The sequence below is a fragment of the Protomyctophum parallelum genome (assembly GCF_964188405.1).
Source record: "Protomyctophum parallelum genome assembly, chromosome: 17".
In the NCBI taxonomy this organism is placed as follows: Eukaryota; Metazoa; Chordata; class Actinopteri; order Myctophiformes; family Myctophidae; genus Protomyctophum; species Protomyctophum parallelum.
This window is the reverse complement of record NC_139719.1, coordinates 15,502,111-15,514,493: the sequence shown is the minus strand read 5'-3', so window position 1 is coordinate 15,514,493 and position 12,383 is coordinate 15,502,111. Positions and strand designations below refer to the sequence as shown.

The window sequence follows — 12,383 nt, the reverse complement described above, 5'->3', positions numbered from 1 at the left end:
CCCCTGGACAGATAGTATACACTAAATGGAGACATATGACCACCCAGTCACCCTAAACTATACACACACGCACACACACACACTCGGGGATGACATCACAGGGTCACGGTTCTGTGTCTTGGGGGCATAAAGCCTCCCAGGCTTCAGTGGACAGTTGTGCAGGGGTCGCGTCCCCCGAGGGGTGTTCTGTGACGCTCGAGTTCATGTTAGCGAGAGTACAGAGCGCTCTCTGTGAGAACTGAGACAGATTGCTTGTATAGACACTGAGGGGGAAGGGGGGGTGGGGATGGAGTGGGAAGCAGAGAAGGGCGGAGAGAATCGGAGGGGAGGGGGGGGGGGGGGGGGGGGGTCTGCTCTCCAGCCCAAAACCGAAGCATTTTCGGAGAATCCTCCTCCTGCCGCTGTAGACTTGCGTGCCCTTCACGTCAAAGCCGCCACATGAGGGAAGGACAGTGATGAAACGGAGGTGGAATCGAGTGACTAATGCTTCCACCATGGACCATTATTGCTCCACACACACACAAAAGGGAGGGGTGGTGCCCCGACCGGCGCAAATAACGCGTCGCTGCAATCAAAACAAAAAGTGCGTGTTCCCACAGATAGCGGTGGAATCCGAGACGCAGGTGTGCAGCCAGCGGGTGGGTGGGTGGTTGGGTGGGTGTCTGGTCAGCTGACACGCCATTTCCTTTGGAACAGGAAGAGCCCAGGCTGGGCGGAGATGACAGCTCAAGGTGAAGTGCAGCGTAGCGCAGCGCGCGGCAGCTGGCGGCCGTTGAGGTGTGTAAACGCAGGTGCGCTACAAGAGCAGCAGTGTGTGCACGCGGTGTAACAAGAACCCAAATGCAAACAGATGACATCATGAACATACTGTATGTACATGGCGGTTGGCTCCGAGACACACTGCAGGGGCCTCGACTTCCCACTCCTCAGACACGCCTGGGGCATAAGGGGCCTAATTTGTAAAAGAAATGTTGACTTTATCCACGTTTATATATCATTAATTCATTGAAGAGAAAGAAAAGCATGCCGGTATAGAAACAAATTAAAATTCCACAACCGTGGAATTCATGCTGTGAAAAACATCATATTGGCTTTGGATTTGTATTCAAGTATGTCTTGTAAAATAAACCAATATAAGGCACATTCAAGTTGACTTTTCTATACAGTAAGGTACAGCTTTGCTGTGTGGGAAAACACCAATTTTAAACACATTTGAAACCCTACATACTTTGTTGTACATCAAACGCATCTAAAAACCAAAATAGATCTACTACAAAGTGCAGATCAGCTATTGTGAGCTGCAAAGTGTTTCCAGCTTGTCGAATTGTTATTTTAGCCTTAATGTTCACCTCATGCCCAGTATAGGGTCGCTGAGGTTCATGTGCGAGGAACTAATAATACAGAAAATGACAACTCGGTACGAGCATGCTAGGACCGTACGATATCGACAGACATGTCAGTGAGCTACATCCCCTCCTGTGTGACAGGATTCAGTGTCCCTGAGGTGTCAATCAACATGATGTGGAATAATGAACTCCTCGGCTTAGTGACGTCAGGTTGGAGAGGAAGGGAGAGAGGCACTTTCTCAAACACTCATAACAATGTTATGCTCAGACTGTAGCAGTAGATACATGAATACTGTAAGTGTACCTCAACTCAGCGGTTCCCAACCATGAGGGCCAGGAGGACATACAGTAGCGTATGCAAGTGGGGCCCCAAATAATTGGCAAACACCAAGATTAAAGGAGAATTTCGGACTAGAAGGCTTTCTTACCCTTATTTGTAGTTACGTCCCCACCAAAGAGGTCCAAAAGCACATTATTGGCTATTTCCCCTGCCATAAGCCCTCAATGGGGCGTTGGGTTTTAGTGCCAATTCGCTTATTTCCATCGAAATAAGTAGTGAAGTGTGCCGCTTGGGATGCTATTTACATCATGAAGAGAGGATATATACAAAGAAAATAATTTATGAGCGATGGAAATAAGCGAATTGGCACTAAACAACTAAACAACCCAACCCCAGGCTTATGGTAGGAGAAATAGCCAATAATGCGCTTTTGCACAAAACACCTGGACCTCTTTGGTGGGGATGTAACTACAAATACATTTACTGTAAGAAAGCTTTCTTTAATTCTCTTTTAAACGTGGCACTTCGGTGCAAACAAATTTCCGGGATTTTCAAAGTGGGCCATGATCCAGAAAAAGGTAGGGATTGGAACCTCCGCCCCAACGCACCGGAAATAACATTTCAAAGGCGAGCGCACGATATTGGTTCTTTGAGAGCTTTCACTGTGACATTGAACATTAGCTATGGTAAGAAATTAATCCAAAAGGCTGCTGCTTTGTGTAAGTTCTTGCATACAGGCCTTTCATTGTGTTCTGCCCACCAAAGAAACTCCGATGACCTTGAATGACACGATTCTGTACATCAACACACAGCAGTGTAGGGAGGGCGGCAACGCCCACTTGCTGTTTCTCAACATCGAGTTCGGGCGGTCCAAATGGGACCCGTATCTGTAAATGGACTATTTGTAACCTCTCAGAGTTAAATAAGCACTAGATTATTTGAGTGTACAGTGTAGAATGTGGTCCCAGAATAAATGCTATTATCTGTGGCATATCAAAGTGGGGGTCCTTGAAATGAAAAGGGTTGAGAATCCCTGGACACAGTGGTGTTGATAAAAGGTGATAAACATGTGAGTTCACTTTGACCAGGCGGACAGCCTTGCTTGAGAGCATTGAGGTCATACATAACATGTCCAGACTTGTCTGCTGAAATGAGGTCATCTTTGTTATTTGAAAGGCAACCCTCTCCCTTCAGTCTCCGGCTGCACTAATCAATTTCTAGCACTTAAAGAGAGAATAATAGCAACTGAAGCAGTTCACCTGGCTGTCCGGAAGAAGTCTTCGGAAACAGATACACGTCGTGGACGCCAACAAGAGTACAGCGGTTACCGGTTAGCTAACCTGGCTTCCCTAGTTTTGGCATATTATACCTGTGGGTTTTTTCTAAAATTGTTGTGCCCTATATAGACAGCAGGCACACCAATAAGCAAGTCAAAAGGCCACGGTACCCCTGTATACGTAGCGAAAACAGCCGATCTGCAAGCTCACGACACACTGTGAACTTGTAGATCTGCCAAGCAGTTGTTCTAAAAATGGCTCAAAATTGTATGATTAAAAGTTAACATTTTCACATATGACATGCCCCAAATCCGGATGCCAGGTTGAAAGTGGTAAAATATGTAAAAAATAGCAAAATAGTAAATACTGGCAGTAATTTGTACTTGCTCTTGTGTGAAATGGGTGGATGACCTTGAATCCAGTCCAAGAGGTGGGTGTGTGTGTGTGTGTCAGTCATCGAGCCCTGGGGTGTGTTTATGTGTGCATGTCTGTCTAACAACCAGCTGATTGAACTAGCTGTGTTTAGTGAAGGTGTGCCTATATACTATAGTATACATGTTGAAAGCAGCGACCTAGTTCAGCCACTGTGCCCCAACATGAACTGGAAAAACAACACGGTTCTGATTCAAGCAGGGCTGACTGATTGCATGTGTAGCTGCACTGTCATGCATCACCATCGATGTCCAATAACATAATGGATGAAAACATGGGTCAAACTAGGTGGAAGCCCTTCGACTGGTGGACACCACAGTGATTAACAGCTGCTAGCGCTTTGCTGCATGCATTAATATTTATTTCACAATCAGAAAGTGGGAGTGGTACTCCGGGATTACGACTGGACCCAGCAGAGAGACTGTTTCATAACACACTGTAGCATTTCATTAAGTTTAATTGGCCAATAAAATTCATGCTTGTGTCAGCTAATGGTGAGTTGAACCAGAAAGGCCCCAATAAATCACTTGGCAATGTTCTTTTGTTCTGGGCGAATCCATTTGGTACAATGAAAAACCTTGGGGGCAACAGTGGAGCAGGGCTTGTTGTTCTGCCCCAGTTCCAGGGGCAGTAACAAGCCAACTGGCATGGACTAATAGCATTCAATCAAGGCATTCATTTAGTGTCGTCACTTTATTGAACTTCACAGTCAATAGTCAATAGCGTAGCACTTTCTAATAATTCATTAGCAATTACACAAGAAATAAACTGTTAATTCATCAAAAATCCTAAACTACCTTCACTACAAGTGGATCAGATAAAGTGGAGACTGGAGAGTGTTGTAGATTTATGACACCACAGCCAGGTGATAAAGAGAACTCGTTTTATTCTTGTAATGTTTGTTTTCAGAGCTCAAGGAGCAGAGTAAATCATCACACCATCGATGAGCTCCGCTTACTTCCCATTTTCCAATAACTTGTTTCAGCAAAAGGAGCAGCTGTTCACATATTCATCAGTATGTGGGCCAAGGCTGTGTTTAACTCAAAGCTTGGAGACAATAAGCCCTTCAAAAAAACAAAAATAAAACAAACAATGCCTCTAACCAGGTTAAAACAAGGGTTTAGCTAAACAAATCTACTAAGAGGAGACAAAGGTTGTTAAAGTAGCTCGCATGCCAATCAATAATGCATTATTCTCTGCTTCTAATACTCTACAAATATGGTTAGGCAAGTGCTTGCAGCTTGAGTGCTTACCTAAACGTCTCCAGCCACTAACTGTGTACTAAGGTTGAGCATGCTCTTACTTGCTTATTACCGTATTAAAGATTGCACATTATAGTGAGTCACAAAATAGACAGCTACATTTAATTTATCTGTGCATTCCTAGATTCAGATGGGAGAGACAGGATTGCCGACTGATGCAGTATAATACGGTACCTCCTAGGGGTGCAACAGAATCAAACACATCAATGTAAACGATTATATATAAATAAAAATTGATAATCGAAATACAGAAAATAGCAGACCTAGATCGGCTATTTCCTGTATTTTTGTGCGACGGCATTGACAAAGACAATAGGACTTAAGTTGTTAATCAAATTGATCGATTTAGTCGATTATAATAAAGAAAATCACTGAGCATTGTTTTTGTTCATTTGTTTCTATGAATATTTTGTATTATAAAAAAGCGCTTCTGTGATTAATCAAAAAAAGTAATCGATAGAATAATCTCTAAGAAAATGATTGATGGTTGCAGCCCAAACAAACAAGTTGACACATAAGGATGCACTCGATCCCGACACCTCCATTCTTCTCTCCTTTTGAATGTCCGCCCACACAAGGTCATGGTATTAGTCGCATTTCGTGTAAACATGAACTTCATGAAGTATGTTATTTGATGAGGTCTATTATTTTCAGACAGAAAAAGCACTGTACGATTCTATAGCGTTCAAGAAGATTCTATATCCTTTCTTTCAGAAAAAGGATCTATTTCCATACCAAGGGAATAGCATGTCATTATTGCTCTTGGGCAGAAACATTGTCCTATTTTATACATTGTCATACGACAGTGTGACACAAAAGCACCAAAAATAGCTTATCTGCCAGGTCATAACACAGCACAATGCCATGTATTGTGAGCTTGTAGATTTAACTTTTTTTAATACGACGTGCCCAAAAACTGGCTAGAGTCATGACATACTGCCAGTGTCCACACAATAATTTTAGATTTAGTTTTTACATATTATATAAAGACCCAATTACCGAATGTCAGTCTCCAGGTTTTGTTCAGAATATGTATATGACTCTGATTTACTATGACACTATGGCACATTAGGAGTCTGCCAGTACAGTGGTTTTCAAGGACCCCCATAACTCTCAGAGTGTAAACCTCTCAGAGTTAGACCTGTGATGGTCCATTTGGACCACCCAAGGAACCCCCGAAGGTCCCGCTGCCCAGAGGCATAGAAAGGTAGACGCCTCATTCGTCCGCCACAATTCATTGGAGCGACCAGTGTTGCACAGAGGGGCGGAAGTGTGCCGTTATATGGCGCATCCCCAGCATCCGGTCACGCGACTCAGGTCCCTTCCGTTCACCGTTCCTTGGCACCAACGCAGGAGGCTTGCCCTCACTTGAGAGCATCTACGAGGCGTCTACCTTTCTATGTCTACGCATCAACCCACTGTGAGGACCACGGCACTCGTTCTATACATTTAGGGCTAGCTCGGTTTCTGTTAATATTCGTTATGTCAAAAAATGACCAGCGTAAGCCCGTAAGGCATGTCGACGCGTCCTCAGTGTCCTCTCTGGCTGAGGAGGAGGTCCACGGCCTGGGCCAGGTCGTCCACGGTGCCGTCGGCGGTCACCGTGGGGTGTCGGTCGTCGCTGGGCCTGCAGGAGAGCAAAGCCAAACACCACCAGCAGCCAGCCACACACACACACACACACACACAGCTGTAAACAACAGTGTTGTTTTTGGCAGCAAATTTCTATTTTAGTCATAGTCTTTGGAATGAAACTTCATTTAGTTTTAGTCACATTTTAGTCACTTGGAATGTGCCTAGTTTTAGTCGACTAAATATCTTAAGATTTTAGTAAACTAAATCTAGTTGATTTAGTCGACTAAAATGTATTTTGGCAGGCCTTGATGCCGTCGTAATGACTGATTTTACACTATTTTCAGCATGAAACAAAGTGTAAAATGACTTGTCTTTTATTTATACTGGATCTCTTGTCCACTAGTCCCTTCCTAACATTTTAGTCTAGTTTTTATTTGTTGATGAAATTGTCAATATATTTAGTCTTACTTTTAGTCATCATAGCTTGTTTTCATTTAGTTTCCATTTAGTTTTCGCCAGTGAAAAAAGGTCGACGAACATTTTCGTCTTAGTATTAGTCGACGGAAACACTGGTAAACAAGAGGGCAGAGCATACTGTCTCGCTCAGACAACGGGAAGTCGCACGCCAGTCGAACACTGTAATTTGGAGGCAGATGGGAGGGAATTTAAATAATCGGGCTGGGAATCATAATCAGTATTATATAGGTATAGGTAGTGTGTGATACAATGATACAAAAATTGTATCTATATATCTATGAGACTAGATATCGATATTGCAATACGATGTGGCATGCATGCATTAAGTGTTTCTATTCCTGGTCACTTAATTCTTATTTTATAAAGGCTACAGTATGTCATACCAGCTATGTACGATAGTCACAATATCTTGAGACATCTGGTCAAAAGTATGGTTATATTTTGGCCATATTGCTCAGCCCTAGGGAGTCGGGACTAGACAGTATACAACACACTGTAAAATCCTTAAGCGTTCATGGAACTCAGTGTGTACGAATGCAACCTTTACCTTTATTTACCTTTTCCACTAAGTTGCATATGCACACTCTCTAGACACTTTATAGTTCAGTTGCCATAGCAGCAACGCAGTAAACATGAACACACAGTCCATACGGGTGGAGTAGAGCCAAACCTTTTCATGTCAAGGATCCCATTTGAGATGATATGCCAGGGACCCCCATAAGAAGATTCTTATGGCTCTAGCAGTGATTCTCAACCCGATTAATTTCAAGGACCGCCACTCCCCCAGTTTGACATGCAATAGTCTACAGACCTCCCATTTAATTGCATTTCTATCTCTCCCAATCTATAATTGTAAAATCAATATTAATTTAACCCTGAGAGTGTACAAATGCGGGTCCATTTGGTTCTATTTGAATTTGTACAAAAGACTATGACTAAAACTAAAATAGTTTTAGTCTATAGCAGAAGACTACTAAAAGAGTACTACAAGTAAAAGTACTCATTAGGCAGAACGTCTAAAGACAAAAATCGCATTGTGAGCTTCAATACCCAAAATCTAAAGTAACTCGTAACTAAAGTTTTCAAATAATAATTGTAGTGGAGTAAAAGTAAAAATGTTGGCTCTGAGATGTAGTGGAGTAGAAGTAAAAGTATTGGAAATCGGAAATACTCAAGTAAAGTACAAATACCTCAAAAGTAGTACAGTACTTAAGTAAATGTATTTAGCTTATTTCCCCCACTGAGATTGGGACCAGCATGTGTGTGTGTGTGTGCGTGTGCGTGTGTGTGTGTGAGAGAGAGCGTGTGGGGGGAAAGTCCTGCTAATGGCTGCCGTCTGAGAAAGTTTCACGCTGAATGATTATAATAGCTCCCGTTAGATCAACAGAGAGCAAAACAGCCTCTCGCTAAAACAGTTTGGGTTTCCTCCTGTAATTTCTACCCCCCCCCCCCCCCTCCAATGACATCGCCACTCTTAAAACCGGATTCATACTTCAGCCACACGGCAGTGTTGCGCGTCGAAAATAGCAGACCTACAAGCTCACAGCGCATCGCATCCACGGCACGTCGTGAGCTTGTTGTTCTGTTATTTTTGGCGCACGGGGCACCGCTGTGCGACGAAGCATAACGCAGGCATTAAAGAGGTGTCTGTGCTACTGCCTGCATCTGTTTCCAATCTCCGTCGCCAACACTTGTTCCTCACAGCAACGTCCAGGATGTTAATGTAACTCTTTGAGGTGTCGAAATGGACCCGTAATGGTACTGTGACGTGTTCTTTTCAACAGCAACCACTTAGCGTCCATATTCTGGCCTGGACACGCCATAATGGGCGAATATTCCACAAAGATCTGTGAACATTCTTAAAAAACAGCCAACATATACAAGGTCACGACAACGGGTCACAAAGCAATGTGGTGTTGGCTTATAGATTTGGTGTCGAGGTAAAAGAGGAGGGGGCCCCTGTATAGGCCCCTGGGGGACCCCCGGTTAACAAAGCACTGTGTAGGTTTTAAATGGGCACTTAAAGCACTTCAGCCGTTTTATCTTCATATAATTGGGCCTCGCTAATGCTCATTAGAAGATGGCAGATCGTGGCACCGTTTCCGTCTACTCGCACTGTGTCTGATTGGACAGTTCAGAAACCTGATTGATCATTGAAGGAGATTCCAAGCTAATAGAAACTACAGCCTTTTCTCTTAATGGAAAGTTTGAAAACTTAAACAGAAGTTATTGTTTTTGCATCAATAAAATACAAATAAAAATTGAAATCTTTGAAATGACCAAACTGTCCACAGCCCATGAACTTACATGAAGAAAAACTTCTAATCTAAACATTTCAGAAACTTTTGGCGAACATTCGACTATAATGACATAGGGTCACTAGATAGAACGTGGTTAAAAAAAACAAACAATTACTAATAATACTACTATAAAAAATATAGCCAAATAAGAATTTTGAAATGTTATATAGACTCTGATCAAGAGATGTTTTTTCTCCGAGCGTTGGTGAGGCTATGTGAGTATGTGTGTGACAGGCATCAGGCGGCAGGCCTACAGACAGTATCTCCCCCCTGGCGGCTGCCATTGTTTGGCTCGGGCCCCAGTGATGGACGCAGATACGGCTGTTTAATCAGCTGGCAGGGGAAATGCCATGCGTCTGGCATGGCACCAATAATTCCATGGCCAGCCGTGCAGGACCCTCTTCCTCCCAATCAGATCCTAAAAGACGGAGACGCCCCACTCCCATTCATGGGAGCAAAGGGGGGGCTGCGCGGGACCCCGGCTCGTTTATGAAATGGGGGCCCAGACCGACCCCCCCCCCCCGGCCCCCCAGACCCCCAATCCCTGACCGGGGCCCTGCCTGCGTGCCGCCTCTGTTCCCCGGTCACGGGCCGTGAGCGGGGGGCCTCCCCCCGACACAAGAGGAACTCCAGATGGGACGGCTTTGTGTGGCCCTGGGCGTGCGGCACGCAGCGCCATTAATCCTGGCCCTCTGTGGGCCTGTATGCATCATGGGGCCATGGCAAATATTTGTGAGCCGCCCAAGTGTAGAAAGGAAGAAAAAAAGGTGGCTATGAGAGGTGGGGGAGGGGGGGGGGGGGGGGGGGGGGGCTAGAGGCGCAAGAGGGCGCAGTGAGGTGTTGAATGCTAAGGTGAATATGGAGCAGCTGTATAAAGCTTAACCACTTAAGCCCTAGGCCTAGGCTATACAATTCCTCGTACGATGGATAGCAAACAAAGCCTGTTTGAGGCAATGTGCTGCTTACAGATCGGCTATTTTCACGAACTTTTAGAATTATTAAAGTGTTTCAAGTTCTTTGAACGATTTCGCCCTTTATAAAAAGTCATGGCCAAAATAGGGATGCTGGCTGGGTAGAACGTTGAAAGTTAATTTACACTAAGTTGTGTGACGGCCTCGCTCGCCCAAAATGACCCATTTTTCCAAGGTGAAGAATGGAGGCTGTGGCGGCCCCAGTGTGGTGTTTATGCATGTCTGTCAGCCGCCTGGGCTCAGGGGGTTATGTGAGCCACTCCGTTAATAATGGTCACGGTGTTCTGTCTCTGTGCTGGGTTACTCCCCGCTCCCTTCTCTCTCTCTCAATCCACGGACGCATTGAGTTCACACACACACACACACACACACACACACACACACACACACACACACACACACACACACACACACACACACACGATGGTCAGCAAGCTATCATGTTTCAAACGGTACAATCACACCGGCTCGCTCCATCTCAGGTCGTTAGACGGGGGCCTGATGCGCCTCAAAATCTGCCAGTTTTTAGATATGCATGCATGCCCGTGTGTGAGCGCGGGCAGGCGGGAGGGTGCGTGCATTCATTTTGCCGCTTTTCTCCCCTTTCCATGAATAATGAAGGACTAAACCAGGTCAATGTGACCATGCAAAATTCAGCACAATGCAGCTAGTGTTACCGATGAGGTAATGCCGCTGCGGCTCTCTCTGCAGGTCCTTCAGGTCAATGCAATATCAATACACGTGAACAGATAGGGCTTGGTCCCAGAGCCTGAGTAATTGACACAACACAGACTCACTGTCTACGCTCTGATGCATGCAGGGATGAAGTCAAGTGTGAGGTAAGGTACGGATGACCTTACACTGCAACGCGGACCCCTTTCACGGTTTCATTTTGTACACCCTCAAGAGCGCCATCAACACTCGAGATTTAACCGTGCAGATACACATCTCGACCTTGAAGGGATATTCAATTTCTGCGTCTGTTCATTTTCTGCATGCGGTGGGGAGCAATATGTTAAGGGTCAAGTGTCCTTGCTCAGGATCACTTAGCAGATTGTGGAGTCGTTTACCATACCGATACTAGTATCGGTATTGGCAAGTATACGTTAGTCGAAGTAGAATTCATCACATGATATTTCATTTACAGTTCCATTTTGATTGCTTCAGTTGATGTTGCACAACTGTTTTATACTCTTACTGTACTATTTACATGATAATTTTACTAACTTGTAGCTGCACGTAGATTAACAATTATGAATGATTATTTGTATAATGTATTCCTAGATCAGTGGTTATCAAACATTTTAATTTCAATGGCCCCCATAACTCGGAGAGTGTACAAATGGAACCAAATGGACCTGTGATGGGTTAGTTACAGACCTGTAAGGGTCCATTTGGAACCCCTGAGAGTCCCTGGAGTCACCCCACTTTGAGGTACATTGTTCTAGATCTGTTTAAATGACACACTGGTATCGGATCGGTACTCTGCACAGACCACTACGCAAGTTATGGGTATCGAAATCGGCATCGGGAAAGAAACCATTTTAAATCGGTCGGTACATCTCTATTAGATTGGCAAGCAGAGGGCTCAAACCACCTCTCTACAAACTCAGCCCCGAATGCTCTCTACTAGACGGTGTCTAGTATCGTATGGGCAAATGTGTTTGGCCTCTGTTACAAGTATCCTTATTCTGACCCTGATGTGCAATGTGGTTATCAGCTTTTGGGTCATCTTGACAGTTTTCGGGTTGTTTGTTCCATCTATACTGGGAAATTCTAAATTTCACAATTCACTCTTAACCAATCAGGTCAGGCCAATGTCTAATAGCGCAGGAAATTACCCAATCACCTAAAAGACGACCTTGTCTTCATTCATTATGCAATTTTGCTCATGAGGAGCAGCCACATATACTGTACGCCCATAATGGTTTGTAATTGCTATGATATGTCGTTGGGGTGAAACAGTTATGCCACCTCCGGCCTAGGGGGAAATGAGATGTGTAAAACTGCTGCAAAACTACAGTGGCTTATGCCAGTACTTATACTATACTTCGTTGCACACTGGTGTCGTGCAACCAAATAGGAAACGGCTGATCTACAAAACTCAATCTACGAGTTGTGCGAGCCTGTTAGATTGATTCATTGATTGGATACTTAATAGCAGTTTTACAGGGGGAAAAAAGCACAGGGAAGCAGATTTCAATACAATGTCTGCTTAGTGCTAAGAGGATGTAAAGACTTGTTTCCACTGGGGTCCTTCCTCATGTACTCAATTCATCGAAACAATTCTGATGGCAGCCTCTGTAGACATTGTTAAAGCACAGCTCAAGACCTACTTCTACACTCTTGCTTTTAAATTCCTTGTTATTCATGTCCTCACAGTATTGCATTACTGCTATAATTATTTTTTATGCTTTTCTTTTCTTTTCTTTTTCTCCATTGCTCTGTAAAGCACTTTGAGCT

General features: G+C 44.2%; 1 protein-coding gene across 1 annotated transcript in view; it reads right to left on the bottom strand.

Annotated features, from left to right (window-relative positions):
• Nucleotides 1-4,203: 4,203 nt before the first annotated feature.
• lhpp (phospholysine phosphohistidine inorganic pyrophosphate phosphatase) overlaps nt 4,204-12,383 on the bottom strand; it is a 32,598-nt gene continuing 24,418 nt past the window's right edge. Inside the window, exon 7 of the mRNA XM_083787152.1 lies at nt 4,204-6,224. Coding sequence (XP_083643278.1) covers nt 6,128-6,224 — 97 coding nt within the window. The 3' untranslated portion in view covers nt 4,204-6,127. The remainder of the gene's footprint in view (nt 6,225-12,383) is intronic.